The 16,324-nt window shown below is 33.8% G+C and overlaps 1 protein-coding gene across 1 annotated transcript in view; it reads left to right on the forward strand.

Annotated features, from left to right (window-relative positions):
* The window catches only part of LOC123657714, a 45,034-nt gene extending 31,146 nt beyond the window's left edge, over positions 1 to 13,888 (forward strand). The window contains exons 8-13 of the mRNA XM_045593236.1: positions 7,240 to 7,373; positions 7,893 to 8,061; positions 9,685 to 9,792; positions 10,895 to 11,003; positions 11,353 to 11,507; positions 13,668 to 13,888. Of these exons, the coding sequence (XP_045449192.1) occupies positions 7,240 to 7,373; positions 7,893 to 8,061; positions 9,685 to 9,792; positions 10,895 to 11,003; positions 11,353 to 11,507; positions 13,668 to 13,733 (741 nt within the window). The 3' untranslated portion in view covers positions 13,734 to 13,888. The remainder of the gene's footprint in view (positions 1 to 7,239; positions 7,374 to 7,892; positions 8,062 to 9,684; positions 9,793 to 10,894; positions 11,004 to 11,352; positions 11,508 to 13,667) is intronic.
* Positions 13,889 to 16,324: the final 2,436 nt, after the last annotated feature.

A 16,324-nucleotide genomic window follows, 5' to 3' on the forward strand; every position in this document is an offset into this window, starting at 1 on the left:
TCCCTGCGGTACACCGGATGCAGCAATAAAAGTATCAGATTGATTTCCACCAATTACAACGTTCATTTCTCGATTATGCAAATACGACGTAATCCAATCAATAAATTTTCCACAGATACCGTAATTCATTAACTTTTGTAGTAAAATATTGTGGTCAACCACGTCAAAAGCCTTGGCCAAATCTGTGTAGATACAGTCTATTTGCCCGTTACTGTCCAGTACTTCAGATATATCCGTTACAAATGAGGCTAAATTAGACATTGTGGATCTATTTTTTAAAAATCCATGTTGATTATCAATCATAACAGGTTTAATGTGCCAACTAAGCGATTTACATATAATGATTTCAAAAATCTTTGAGAAAACAGATAGTATACAAATGGGCCTATACTTAGTTATGTCCTTTCTATCTCCACTTTTAAAAATAGGTACAATTCTGGCTTTCTTCCAAACATCCGGAAATATACCATCTGCTAGGGATACTTTATATAAAATACTTAATGGATTTGCTAATGCCTGCGAGCAATTTTTTACAAAAACGGGTGGTATGTTGTCTGGACCTGCGCCCTTGTGTATATCAAGTTTATTTAATTGATCTATTACTTCCTGCTTTTCTATACCTACATTAGGGAGTTGTAAATTCAAGTTAGATTGAAGATTCGGGTGTTGATTTAAGTCTAGTTTACTGTCGTAAGTTACATATGCACTTGAAAAATGCAGAGCAAATTGATTACAAATATCTCTCGTATCAGTAAATTCACAGTCATTAAATGTCATTAACGCAGGATAGTCACATTTATTATTTCTCATTCTTTTTATGTATGAATGAAAATATTTAGGATTTATTTTAATATTATCTTCCACTGTCTGCAAATAATGACTATATTCTAACTTTATAATGAGTTGACATCTTTTTCTAAGTAGGTGGAATTCTATGTTATCAAGTGGATTCTTATATTTTTTATACAAAATTCTATATTTATTCTTCTCTGCTAATCTTCTAATTAGATTTTTTGAGTACCAGACAGGATATTTGTTTTTAATCTTTGATTTAGTTTTTGGTATCATTGTCTCTATTACCTTACGCAACTCCATATAAAATATATCTACCATTTTATTTATATCATCGCAATTTTGAAATAATTCGGTCCAGGGTATTATTTTAAGTTTTTCATTAATAGCACTATAATCTGCTTTCATGTAGTTATATCGTATTGTTGATTCCGGCTTCGATGATAGTTGAAGACTATCATAATTACAGATAACTTCCAGAGACAGTGGTGGATGATGTTTGTCAACCTTACATGCTGAAAAATCGCTAATATCAACTTCAATATTACTTACGTTACTAAATACTAAGTCTAATTTTTTATTAAAAGCATTACTAGTACTATTATTTTGTTTTAACCCTGACACGGATATAAAATCATTTATCAATGTGCTAATTGTATTGAGGTTACTAGGGATCAAACTTTGTCCATAATCATTTTCTTTGTTCCATTTAATTACTGGTAAGTTAAAATCTCCAACTATCAACGTCAACCTTTGCCTATATATAATTTTTTCCACATTTTGTATGAATCCCTCTATTCTTTCATAGTTCAATGGTGGGGGCAAATAAACTCCACATATTGAGATAGTCTTTGCACCTAAAATTACACTAACCCAAAGATCTTCGTTACTCGTTTCCCACGAGTTTACTCTGTGACATTTATGCCGCTTGGAAACAGCTATTAGAACTCCTCCACCGTCCAGGCGAGTAGAATTTGTAGTTTCACGATCTCTACGAAATACGTAATATCTATCATCTATAAACTCATTACTACTTATATTACTATTTAGCCACGTTTCCGTAAATACCAATATGTCGAAATCTGAATTTAGTATTGATTGATAAACTTCAACCGTTTTCGTTCTTATACCTCTCACATTTTGATAAAAAAATCTTATAGTATCTGACATAAAAAATATATTTACATAAATGACTATATAAATAATTCAATACTATGTAGAATCTAAAAAAATAAAATAAAAAAATTATAACCAATGAGGTCCAATATCAATAATTTTATGGAATACAAAATAATAATAAAAAAGTACTTCTAATACAAAGTTATTCTAATGATTGCAATTGTTCCTTGGTCTTAACTACTATTAAATCACTAGATATAGATTTTCGTAAGAAAATTCTTCCGTTGCGAGTCCATAGAAAACGATATCCTTTTTCTCTTGCAAAAATGCGTGTCGCACTGTGAATCTCTTTGGCCACTGCAGTCAAATTTTCCTGGACATAAATCGGAGCTTTTTCTCCTGATATTCCGATGTGTGATGTATTTAATTTGTTATCTGAATTAGATTTATTAAACTTAGCAACACCAGCCAGAAAACGGTCCCTCAGAAACTGATTCGCGAATTTGACAAGAACGGATCTAGGACGTGAGGAATTTTTGTTAAACTTAGCTATTCTTGTACACTTAGTTATTTGTCCTTCTTGTATTGGGACCTTTATTACGTTACCAATATTTTCAACTACGTTTACTAGATTTTCACTTCTAAATTCTGGGACACAATGTAGTTCAATATTATTTGATCTTAATTCTTTTTCTAGTAAGTCAATAGTGCTACTGTTAGCTGCAACGATTTCTCTGAGGTTGTTGTTCTCCTTTTTAAGCTCAACTATCTCTGTCCTAGCCTCTTTCAGTTCTTGTTTCACACTATCAAACAAGTTTGACAGATAATCTAGCGACACTTTTATGTCATGTAAGCCACTTAGTTCATTACGAATTATAGAAAGTTCACTTCCAATAGTGCCTGATACGACTTCATTAACCTCGTTCCTTATTGCCAATAGCAGAGGAGAATTTTTATCCAGGTGTTGCTCCTCTGTTGAAGTACTCGGAGTTGATAGTACCTGTGTATTATTTTCAATTTCTTTAATTTTACTCTCACTGCTTGGCGATTTAATATTTTTTTCTCCCTTATTCGCCGTCAACGCACAAGGAGGACATAACCATTTTCCGCGAGGTCCTACGGATTTGTTACTGTCCGTTGGACTTATACAGTCCAAGTGACATTGAGTATGACATTTTATACATTTAGTTCTCTTTTGCGTAACTAACACAGCAACTTTACAAATGTAGCATTCGTTTATCATTTTGCTGTTACTACGATGTGTATAAAAACCAGTACAGCGAAAAAAAATTCTAAAGAATCGATATCAGAACAAGAATAAAAAATATATAATTAATAGTTTTAAGAATACGCTTATTGCACTGTTTACCCGATTAGTGGCAATATAAATTATAAATATAATTGGAGGTAGTCTTATTTTCTCACATCCACTAACAGTCTGTATTCCTGTATTACTAAAGTTCACCTTCGAAATATCCATGCACTTATATTGTAAACTATTTCAAAAGTTCCAAAGTTCACTAATTTTAGTTTTCACAGATTGTTACGCGGGTTAAACTGCTATAAACAGAATTAAAACGTGAAAAAGTTACGAAACGACTTATCCGGATGACAGTCAGATGACAGATTATAAATAAATACTAATTAAAAATAGCATGGTGTCGTCTCCTGTCAAAGATTTTCATTGTAATATGAAACTTTGAATAGTTACGGATTTTCTGTAAAATAATTGTGTTTGCTCGCAAACGAAAAAAAAACCGACTTCAATTACATCGACAAGTAATACAACGTAGATCGACGAAAAAATAGTCGAGCAACTACGCGTTATCAAAGATTACTCAAAAAGTAGTTATCAGATCTCGATAAAATTTATATGTGACCACATGATAAACATCAGCTTTCGATTAAATTAAAAATTATCAAAATCGGTACAACCAGTAAAAAGTTATTGCGGATTTTCGAGAGTTTCCCTCGATTTCTCTGGGATCCCATCATCAGATCCTGGTTTTCTTATCATGGTACTAAACCACGGATATCTCCTTTCCAACAAAAAAAGAATTATCAAAATCGGTACATTCAGTAGAAAGTTATGCGGTATAATACAACGTAGGTCGACGAAAAAAGCGTCAAGTAAAAACGCATTATTAGATATAACTCGAAAAGTAGTTGTTAGATCTCAAATAAATTTAAATGGGACCAATTGGCACACACCACCTTTCGATTAAAACAAAATTTGTCGAATTCGGTCTACCCGGTCAAAAGTTCTGATGTTACATACATAAAAAAAAAAAAACAGTCGAATTGAGAACCTCCTTCTTTTTTGGAAGTCGGTTAAAAACTCACTATAGACGGCGCCACAGTCGCTTAAGCCGAATATAAAATCATCATATCAAAAATTTCGATCAACCGGATAGGTACATCGTTCCATAGCTTAATTGGCTAGAGCACCGACACGGTCAGTCGGAGATGCAGGTTCGATCCCCGCTGGAACGGTCGATTTTTGATACGATATTAAAAATGTTTACAAAATGTATAGTTAAAATAAAACTAAGAAATTGTAAAATAATAGTTAGTTTTTTTTAAGCAACACCATTTAAATGATGTACCTCTCCATGACAGCACTAACCGCCAACGGATATTATTGAAAACTTTCTTTAGTATTGCTGATGATGTAATTACTGCCATTTCACCACGGATATTCCCCTTGAACTGATCGATGTTTCTCGCATTATTACTAGACTTTAGGTTTCGATAGTGTTTGTAGGCTTCATTTCCTCGTATACACCTGTAGAACTGTGATAAATTGAACATACGTTTCTCTATATTATTAACCGACTTCAAAAAAAAAGGAGGAGGTTACTCAATTCGACCGTATATATATATTTTTTTTTAATGTATGTTCGGAGATAACTTCTTCGTTTATGAACCGATTTTGATAATTCTTTTTTTGTTGGAAAGGAGATATTCATAGTTTGGTACCATGATAAGGAAACCAGGATTTGATGATGGGATCCCAGAGAAATCGAGGGAAACTTTCAAATATCGTAAATTTAATCATGTTTTCATTAAGTACTATAAAGCACTACTATTTAATAAAGGTCTGGAGTCGATCTGATGATGGAGAAGAAAGATAGTCGAAGGAACTCTTCAACAATTTATAGCAGTTACCTTCTTTTTGAACTTAATTCGTTTCTATTGATGAGAACTTTGCACCTGTATGAGTTATAAGTGCCATTACAGTCTGATGATGGAGACAAAAGTTAATCGAGGGAACTCTTTAACGATTTATAGCAATTACCTGCTGTTTGAACTTAATTCGTTTCTATTGATGAGAACTTTGCATATATATGAGTTATAAGTGCCATTTCAGTCTGATGATGGAGACGAAAGATAGTCGAGGGTACTCTTCAACGACTTATAGCAATTACCTGCTGTTTGAACTTAATTCGTTTCTATTGATGAGAACTTTGCATATATATGAGTTATAAGTGCCATTTCAGTCTGATGATGGAGACGAAAGATAGTCGAGGGAACTCTTCAACGACTTATACCAATTAACTGCTGTTTGAACTTAATTCGTTTCTATTGATGAGAACTTTGCACCTATATGAGTTACAAGTGCCATTACACTCTGATGATGGAGACGAAAGATAGTCGAGGGAACTTTTCAACGATTTATAGCAATTACCTGCTGTGTGATCATCTGTGTCGCAGGACCAGGTTTGATGATGGAGCCCATAAACAATCGAGGGAATTTTTGAACAATTTACAGCAGTTACCTTTTGCTGTTTGACGACCGCTTTGATATAATGGTGCATGTGCCGTGTCGGCGGCGCCTAAACAACGACGGTCGCGGGTTCTATTCCCGCTCGGAGTGGATATTTATGTTTATACAAATATTTATTTTCGGTCTAGTTGTTAATCCTTGTGGTTCTCCCAACCTAGCCTCGGAGAACACGCTAGGCTGTCAGTCCCGGTTGTTATTACGTACACCTGATAGCGAACTTTACTCATAGTATGTCGACGCGTTAGCGCAGCGGTCACAGCACCGGCTGTTGCGCTGGCGTTAGTAGGTTCAATCCCCGCGCACGACAGACATTTATATTGGCCATATAGATGTTTGTCATGATCTGGGTGTTTGTGCTTGTGTATTGTGTGTTTCCGAACCCCCGACATAAGAGAAAAAGCATCCTTGTTAGGTCTACCCATCACTAAAAATTGTAAAATAAAATAATTTTTAACAAAAAAAACCGACATCAATAAGGAAACTAAAAAGTGAAAAATAAATTTACTTAGTACAAAGTAATTCGTATTTTAATTTAGTTAATCAGAAATGATTAAATAAATATTTTATAATTTTGAAGTTGGTGCCAAGTAAATACTACAACCTGGCTACAATAACAAATATATTATTTGATATGTCAAAACAATAACAGAATAATAACGGTATTCAACCTAATAGTCAATGAAACAAATTATGAAAGAAAACTGAATACAAATTACGAGTAGATACTAGAGTAGTTATTGTTTTACTTGGCACCGACTTCAAAATTATAAAATATTTATTTAATCATTTCTGATTAACTAAATCAAAATACGAATTACTTTGTACTAAGTAAATTTATTTTTCACTTTTTAGTTTCCTTATTGAAGTCGGTTTTTTTTTTTGTTAAAATTATTTAATGTGCCAATTGTGTGAAGTAAACATGATTTGGTTTTTTATCCAACTGTGGTTTAAAGAAAGGGTTGTGCTTTGTCGTACTTTATTGTGACTAACTTTCTACTTTTTATATAAACTTTATAAATAAGAAACGCTTTAGTTTTAATATATTAGTTTAAAATTTTCAGATTCCATATTAAAAAGGTTAAAGACGCCATCACCGACGCTTCTGTATTTTGATACAATTCTGAGCGAAAGTATTTCCGGATATATTCGTTTTTCGTTTTTTATTTTATCCTTCAGTTTTCTTCAAGTTCTCAAGAAGTATTAAGTTATTGAATGATTTTACAAACTTAAAAATTATTGTTAAAGTTGGAGGAAATTAATTAAACTTTATAACTATAGGCACTATAACTAGCTTACATCAGTGTAAGAATATTAGGTGTAAAAAAATAGCAACCTATTATTTAGATCAAGTAGAATTCTCAAAAAGGTCGAACTGAATTTCTCTGCAGAATCAATAAACACGTAACTAACAATGTAGGTACAATTTATTATTTTTTTTTATTGATTCCTTCAATATAATGGCCTATATATCATAGATTTCAGCAATGTCAAGTAGAATGGACAAGACATGAATCATATTTTTTAATTCACATTTTACTCAGGTTCTTGAAACCGCTATAACGGAGTTTGCAAGAAGACACGTTAATCAACTGTTGCGAGATATCCAACACTCTGTGCACTCAAGAGCTGCTCTCATATTCTTCCAAAGCATACGCCCAAGTCCTGTTAAAAAGAAGTAAGTATACACACAACAAATATTAAAAACAGTCACGAAAATAAAAAAGGGGATTAAATAAATTTTTACTATATTATCCATTTTTTTATAACACAACATACACCCTGTAAAGATGCAGTGTAAGTAATTTGTGCAGAGTAAATAGCGCGTTTTCAGTGCAAAGATAAAAGTTTGTCTGTAAATGATCTTTAACTGCATTTACTAAAATATGGTTATAATAATATATTCTCGACAAATTGAACGTTATGGAGCTCACAATCATTTCATACTCTTACATGCGTTATTAATTTATAAAAACAACAAAACAAAAGAGTTAGTTTTCTTGAATACACTAATATTGTGGTATATTCATCGGAACGGTTTCTCGAAATCACAGTCATTGTTTTTGATCAGACAATATATAATATATTGAAATTATTTCTAAATAAAATAATAAAAAAGTATCTGTTTTTCTATTTATAAAGTATGTCTGTCTGTATTTGTCGAAAAATGTCACAAATATGTTTTCGAAAAATATAGGACATCTAAGCCGCCGCGCTGGTCGCTTCAAGTAGCAGCAGAGATGGAACGACAACAAGTCCGAGCACGTGGAGCTTCCATTGTGTTTGGGGAGATCGTCAGCCATGCCGCTGAAGAGTACACCGAGTTTGATCTGAAGAGTGTTAAGGATAGACCACCAACGCCTGTGGTATGAATGTTTTAAGACCTTTTTTAATATGAAATATTACTCCTGATGGTGCTGATTTTACTGCTGCTGCTGTTTTTAATTCAAATTTAAATCAAAGAACATAAAATGTAGCTTATATGCCGCTGCTGGTTTAAGCGCTGTACTTATTTATTTTTCACTGTACTTTTTAATTTAAATTACATAGCGTACTTAACAGGCTTTTGTAATCCAAATTTTTGAGATTATTTTTATAAATCACAAAATTCTAAGAAGTTAGCATTGATGTTTTAATTTCATTAAGCTGTGAATACCAAGACATGCAGCAAGCGGTAAATTTATGGTTACCTTATAATCCCTAAATTTATGGTTCCTGTAATCCGTATTTAATACCTTCATGAATATATATTTTCTAATTGATATTGCGTAAAATAATTGCGATCTTTATTGAAGGGAAAAATATCTAGAAAGAAATAGATTTTTTTTATATATTTAGCAATGATATACCCGACTAGAAAAAAGGTCAGGCACAACAAGATCATGTATCTGGACCGGATCAGAATAGAATGAGGTATGACAGATCCGGCAAGCTCTATCAGGACTAGGTCTGGTCCAGACAAGGATAGCCTGATGTAAAATATAATCAAGTATGGGAAGGCATACTGCATCAGGACCCGGTCTGGTCCAGATCAGGATAGTCTGAAAGAAATTACGTGAACTGAGCCTGATTCGCGCTATTAATATTTTTAAGCGCACTTAGTATATAATATACAGTTATCAGGACAGTCTAGCAGGGAGTCCATTTCTACACAGTGGAGAAGTCGTAAGTAATAGGAAATAGTTAATTAGTAGTTAATTATTAAAAGTTAATAAATAAAATTTAATTAATAATAATAATTAATTAGTAACATAAAAATAAATAAAAATAATTAATATTTAAAGTAAAAACATAAATAAATAATACATTGGAAAAAATAAACTGAAATAAATATCATAATAATTATGTTTAGTAACATATTTATAATATCAATTCGCTTTTTTTTTTGTTAAACAATTTTTTCAAGATTATACATTCGTGTTTTTTAAAAGGACAGGACCGAACCCTGGTCCGGTCCTTCTAAGGATGACGAAAAAATTTCTACTCGGGTATATATTAAAACGTCACAGGGTTTTTTCAACAGTTTTGAATAAAGTTTATCCTGTACATAAGTTATGAATAGGCTTTCACAGAAGGAGGTAAAATAGGCCATTAGGACCTGTTTCTCCTCAACTAACTACTCTCCTCAATTAATAAACTACAATATTTAGATTCAAATTTTGTGAAAAGAAATGTCGAATAATGGAATTCGATTGTAAAAAGAAATAATATATCAAAAAAACTTTTATCTGTTGTATACCGTCATCCGTCAAATAGCGTTATCCGCAACCAGTAAACAGACCCATAGTATCTTGATCTTCTATGATATAAATGAATGTTTGTCTGTATGTCTTTTATAGAATCGTAAACTATGCATTTGATAATGTCATAATCTTCAGCAAAGTGTTGTGCATGAGCTTACAAAGGTTTCTGAGTTGGTACGACCAAAAAATAAAAAAAGCGTAGCAACGCGCGCAGGGTACAGCTAGTTACTCAATAAACTTTTCCAGCCGTCCAAGACGAAGCTCGCTGAAGTAACATTCTCGGATCGCGTCGAAGACCTCCCCGACCCTGTGTCGGTGGCGTCGTACTTGCCCGAGAGAAGGAAATTGCTCGAGGTATTTTGTTTTGAACAGAATTTTAAACAGGAATTAATGTTTAGTTATTCAACACGTCGTGTTCCTTCAGTCGAAATATTAATCTTCTCAATTTGTTTCGTGGATGTTGTCATAGAAATTCAATAATTGTTTTTTTTTTCAAAACTGGGTAAACTTTAGCTTTGGAGAATTTAACCGTTCTTGTTTAGTTCTATTGAAATAATTAACTCGATACCAGTTAAATCAGTACAAACTGAATCTAATTATATTTCTTCTAAAATTCTACAAATATTCAAAATTACACAAGGTTACGTAATTTTAAAACGTACTTATTTCACTAATTTTACAGTCAATAAATTTTAGCTATAGAACTAAGTAATTTAAATTAGGAGTAGAATTCACTCGAATGAAAACGCGCTCAGGTATGAGTTACAAATTTAATAGTCTATTACAGCTCCTTCGGAATTCCATTTTTCCTTACAAAGCTTTGTAGCTCGTGGCCTCGTGAAGCATTGAACTGAAGAAAACACTACAGACTGCTGTAGTTCTATGAATCAATTTCTTTTCACTGCTATGCTTGAGAAATTAAAATTAAATGAATTTACAAATATTTTAACCTAGAGTTCATTACACTACTTCGTGTATACACGAATTCGTGTCATAGGTTAAAAAGATTATTAAATTCCCTATAAACAGAGATATATTAAATTTCCTATAAACAGAGGTTTGTTCACTTGAAGCACTATGTTAATAGGTTTTATTTGTGTTTTTTTTTTTTTGTATACCTGCATGCTTATAATAAGCAGAGATATTCATTTATATGAAACGTAACGAAAACAACTGCTTTATTGAAGTAAAACTTCTTTACGCACGCTTAACTTGGGGAGCAAGCCGATAACTGCGTGTCGAGAATGTTACAAAAAGTGTGATCGGGTGAAGCGAACGGCGCAAGAGAGAAATTTCTTAAAACACTCATATTATAACGTATATATAATAACAATTTATCTATTTGAGTTTTATTTATCAGAAAATTTTAAAACTGCTTTACGAGGCTTTATTCATTGAATATACAATAAACACTATGTATACATTTGTAATAAAAATTAATTGTTTGTGTACTTAGATGGTAAACGTGGCAGCTAGACTCATGTCTCGCTCCGTAGCGCAACGGGTTATGAAGGGCATGGACGTAACTGTGGGCAAAGTTACTTTACCGAACATGAGGCATCCGAGTTAGTAAAGTTAAATATATTACATTAGTTGTATAATAAATGGCAATTTCACTTTTGATCTTCATCGGCTTAGTTACTTATATTGCGTGCTTTTTATAGTGTGAAGCTAGCTTATATAGCATGGTTATTAACATAATAACAACAACATTCAAATATGCGTCAAAAATTCTAAAAACTATATTTTTGGCTTCGGTATCGATTGTAGATCACACCCCAAGTATTCTTTTAAAAAAATATTCAATGTACAGTTTTAGACTTTCCTACCATTTTATTATATGTATAGATAATTATAAAAAATATTGTTTTTGTGATTGTATTGCTACAATTCTGAACGTTTCCTGTATCGTAGTGGATTGGGGCGAGGCGGTGGAGGGGCTGGCGGGCGCGGTGGTTGACAACCGCGTGCGCGCCGACAGCGCCGACGTGCGCCGCGCGAGCGAGTTCCTGGCGCACCGCGTGCTGCGGGCGCTGCTGCTGGAGATGAGGCGGGAGAAGATGAGACGGGTAACGCTACTCATAATATGTAAAAACAACTGAGGTAGGGCACAGCAGGAACTTCCTGCTCAAAATATGGAGCAGCCCGACTGGGGTAGTACCTCGACCTTACAGAAGATCACAGCAAAATAATACTGTTTTCAAGCAGTATTGTGTTCCTGTTGGTGAGTAAGGTGACCAGAGCTCCTGGGGGGATTGGGGATTGCGATGCTTCTGGCGTTGCAGGTGTCTATAAGCTACGGTAATCGCTTACCATCAGGTGAGCTGTACACTTGTTTGCCGAACTAGTGACATAAAAAAAATGGAACTCCCGACTTCTGTCGAACCTGTCGCCATCCCGGTGAGTCACTCCGCGTCAGTTCCGCGCTTGCTGGGTACTTGCACTAGAGCTTAGTCTTATGTACGGTCTCCTGGAACAGATGATGCCGTATTATCAGTTCTCACTGGTGCCAGCTCTCAAACACGATCTAGTCCAGCTCTATTGGGACCTGCATAACGCCACGGACAGAACGATACTGGCGAACTAGCCTGATATCGTGGTGTTGGAGCTGGGCACATTCGAAGTTGTTTTTAGTTGCATGACGAGAACCTCGTGAAAGCCGAAACAGACAAAAAAACGTAAATATCTGGATCTCGTGCACGAAATTGTCGATATGTGGCGTGTGAGGTCCGCTGAAATCATCCCTTTCATAATATCTGCCAACGGTTTAATCCCAGTTAGCCTCGCTCACCATCTGAGACAACTGGGGATCCGGGGTGGTTTGCTCGCAGCCAGGATGCAGAAGGCGGTATTACTCGACTCGCCTAGGGTTGTCCTCCGGTTTCTCAGCCTACACCCCCCTAACCCCCGGCCGTTTCATCTCCCTGCCGGAGCGTAATCCTCCACTCACTTATATTTATCTATGTCAATTTATTATATAATTTGTGTAAGTATTTATAATAATGTATATACCTATGTATTATATATTAAACGAGTAGAGTGAAAACTAGCATAATAATTTTTTATCATCATAGGTTTGATGTTAATTTTTGTGGTGATTTATTTTAATACCTTAAGATTTTTTTTCAATAAGGGATGAAAGAAATTGTTCCAATTTTACAACTGTTGGCAATCGATCTTACCAATTTTGTAAAGTGAAATTCGGTTAAGTAAACTTTTTTGGCTTCCAAAACGTGATTAAAACTCAAACAATTTGTAAACGTTTACGAACTTAAAATATTTCAAAAAAGCAACGAGGAATCGACGTTATTCAAACACATTTACATACCCTTATTTAATTCATTAGCGAAGTTGGGAATGTTATTGAGAGGTAGCTGTAGCACTCGTTCTCAAAGTTAACCAAAAGTTTATCCAACAAGGTTTTAACGTGTAGCAATTACGAAATAAAACTACTTACTAGAAAATTCAATGTCTGAAAGTCATTGATAAAAAACACATTTATGAATAAACAAGAAACATTTTAATATAATATCACTACATAATAAATGTAGTATTATTTTCATTTGTTCTTAAAACACTATCAGTTACTAATTGAATCGATTTTGATTTTACTAAAATAGAGAACATCCTGCTCAAAATCTGGAGCAGCACGATGTGGGAAAGCACCTCAACCTTACTAAAGATCACAGCTAAATAATACTACTTTCAAGCAGTGTTGTGCTCTTGTGGTGAGTAAGGTGACCAGAGCTCCTTGGGAAGATTGGAGGTAAGGTCGGTAACGCGTTTGCGATACTTATGTTGCTGCGGACGTCTGTCTATAAGCTACGATAGTCGCTTACCAACAGGTGAGCCGTACGTTTGTTTGCACATCCTACTTATATAAAATAACGTAACGAAAGATTTAATCCCCACTCGTGATTAAAATTTCTATAGGTCATACAGATATGTCTCTTGGTCTTTTAGTATGTAAGTTACGTTACATATAAATAATAACGAATAGATCTTAGATTGTTATCACGAAGAATATCGTGCTCCATCTAAAAGCAGCCGAAAACTGTAGCCATAATATTAAAGCATGTGAAATTGCAAAAACAATCTACGTTTTCCTAAAGAATAAAATTTGTCACCGTCGATTCTCAACGTCGTTTTTTTTTTTTTTTTTTTTTTTTTTTTCAACATCGTTATCCGAAACTGATTCAATTTCATAATATATTTACTATTTTCTCCAGAAATTAAGCTTTTCGACCGAAGAACAAAAGGACTTCTATGTTCCTGATAAGGTGGTGGCAGGATGAAAGTTTTTTTAACTTTTATTGGTACTTTGTTTTCTTTTCTTTTTCTACTTATGTTATACGTTTGTTTGGATACCTTTACCTAAACGTTTTTAAATTTACATTTTTTCAAATTGATTCGTTTGTTACTACAATTTTTTTCGTAATACAAATTACTTTTAAAAACTTTGTTTTATTATATACCCTATAAAATAATAAAATTCCATAAGATTATGTGTGGCCGTATGTTTTAATTACGCTTTTTGGGTTCAATTTTTAATATTCGAGATGTAGAGTCATACATATGATGCATCGTGTAATCGCATATAATTAATTATTGTAATCCCAAGACAAGCGCTACCTACGTCGATTTTTTTAGGGTTTCCAAACATCATTTTTAAAGGAAGCTTTCAAAAGTACATAGCTGTATGAAAAACTTTCAAAACAAACCAATGTAGGTATTACAAAATTATTTATTTTAATTTTAATAAATGCTTAAAATTAATGCTTGCTAAAATGTTCTATTGCAAACTATTGATAATAACTTAATGATAGTAATATAAACCCTAGTTACTTTGTTTCAAGTCTACATAATATACACAACTACTACAATAATTGAAATATAAAAACTTACTCGAGTACGTAACGTACGTAACTTGTGTCCTCAATCAACTGCGCATCGGAAAAAAACGGGGATTTTACTTATGTTTTTATCAATTCGAATAATCTATATTGTTTGAAATTAAATATCTAGTTTCGAAAATCATTTTTATTTATATCTTAGCCCACCGAGATGACCCACTGAATATAAAGAAGGTCAGTTAGTCAGTCAGTAAGTACAGCCTATTGCAGTCCACTATTGGACATAGGTCTCTCCAAGTTCGCGCCAGACATCCCGGTTTTCCGCAATCCTCATCCAGCCTACACCGGCAATCTTACGTAGATCGTCGGTCCAACGGGCCGGAGGACGTCCCATACTGCGTTTGCCAAGACGGTAGGTATTACGGTAAGTCATCATCATCATCATTACAGCCTATACAGTCCACCGCTGGACATAGGCCTCCACAAGTTTACGCCAAAAATAACGTGAACTTATGTGTTTTGCCCATAGTCATCACGCTGGGCAGGCGGGTTGGTGACCGCAGTACTGGCTTTGTCGCACCGAAGACGCTGCTGCCCGTCTTCGGCCTGTGTATTTGAAAGCCAGCAGTTGGATGGTTATCCCGCCATCGGTCGGCTTCTTAAGTTCCAAGGTGGTTGTGGAACCTTGTTATCCCTTAGTCGCCTCTTACGACACCCACGGGAAGAGAGGGGGTGGCTAAATTATTTAGTGCCGTAGCCACACAGCACGGTAAGTATTGCAAGTTAAAGCCAAACAATTATAAGCAGATTCTAATAACTATTTTGATAAGCCTTTCATTACTATGAAGTATAAATTATATACAACGGTTGACCTTGTGACATTTATTAGAAAAGCATTTTTATCCGCTCAAACTATATCTGAAACAAAATAAAGGCCAAAGTTCAAGTTACGGACGTTGTCTGCAAAGTCTAAAAATTCATCTCATAGGTTTAGAATATTTGCCATTTCCCAATAGAATAGTGCATATTTAGCTTAAATTTTGCGGAAAAGGCACGTAGGCCTGGCAGAAGAACATTTATAGCCTTTATAATGAAACAACTTTTTCGAATTTTATCGCGGTTATTAGGTTTTTAACATGACCGACATTTCGGATACTTTACAGTAACCATGGTCATGGGAGGACTGAACCAAACGTCGGGCAAGTAAAAAGCATTATAAACCGCGATAAGATTCGAAAAATTTGCTTCATTATAATGAGTGAAATTCGCTTATACATTAGAAAACATTTATAGTATGTTAAATAATAGTGCAGTAATATTTATCGAGATTATAAAAAGTTCGTGTTGTAGTTTTTGCAGTCGCACTCCTCTGAAACGTGTCCATTATTTAGATATATATACTTTTTTTTTTTAATTTTGCTAGGTATAAGATTAGGCTGTAAAGTTTATTATGTAATCGATTTTTTTTTATTTATTTAAACTTTAGGCGTTTAACAGTTCCCAAGACATGACAATATCTGTTAGGTCAACTCGTTATAATATATATAAATCTCGTGTCACAATGTTTGTCCTCAATGGACTCCTAAACTACTTAACCGATTTTAGTCAAATTTGCACACCGTGTGCAGTTTGATCCAACTTAAAAGATAGGCTATATTTTATTTTGATATAAGTAATTATTATATTTATGAAGAAAAAAAAAATAACGCGGTACGAAGTTCGCCAGGTCAGCTAGTAGGTATATAAAAATATAGACAATGAGAGTTCTACGTAATTGAATATGCTTAATGGAATTTTAGATAATAATTGAAAGATGATATACTGTTTATCTTTCTGTTACGTTGTTTACGACCGCTTTGGTTACTGCATAATATAATAATAAGTAACTCAAGGAATTACTAGCTAATGAATAATTAAAACTAATGTAAATTATTTCTGTTTCCATTACGTTTCTCTTTTAAATGATACATTTAAATACTCAGCAAATAGGTAGGAAACGTTATTATTATAAATTGTATCTATCCATCATGTGT

The sequence above is a fragment of the Melitaea cinxia genome, chromosome 1 (assembly GCF_905220565.1).
Source record: "Melitaea cinxia chromosome 1, ilMelCinx1.1, whole genome shotgun sequence".
Taxonomy (NCBI): domain Eukaryota; kingdom Metazoa; phylum Arthropoda; class Insecta; order Lepidoptera; family Nymphalidae; genus Melitaea; species Melitaea cinxia.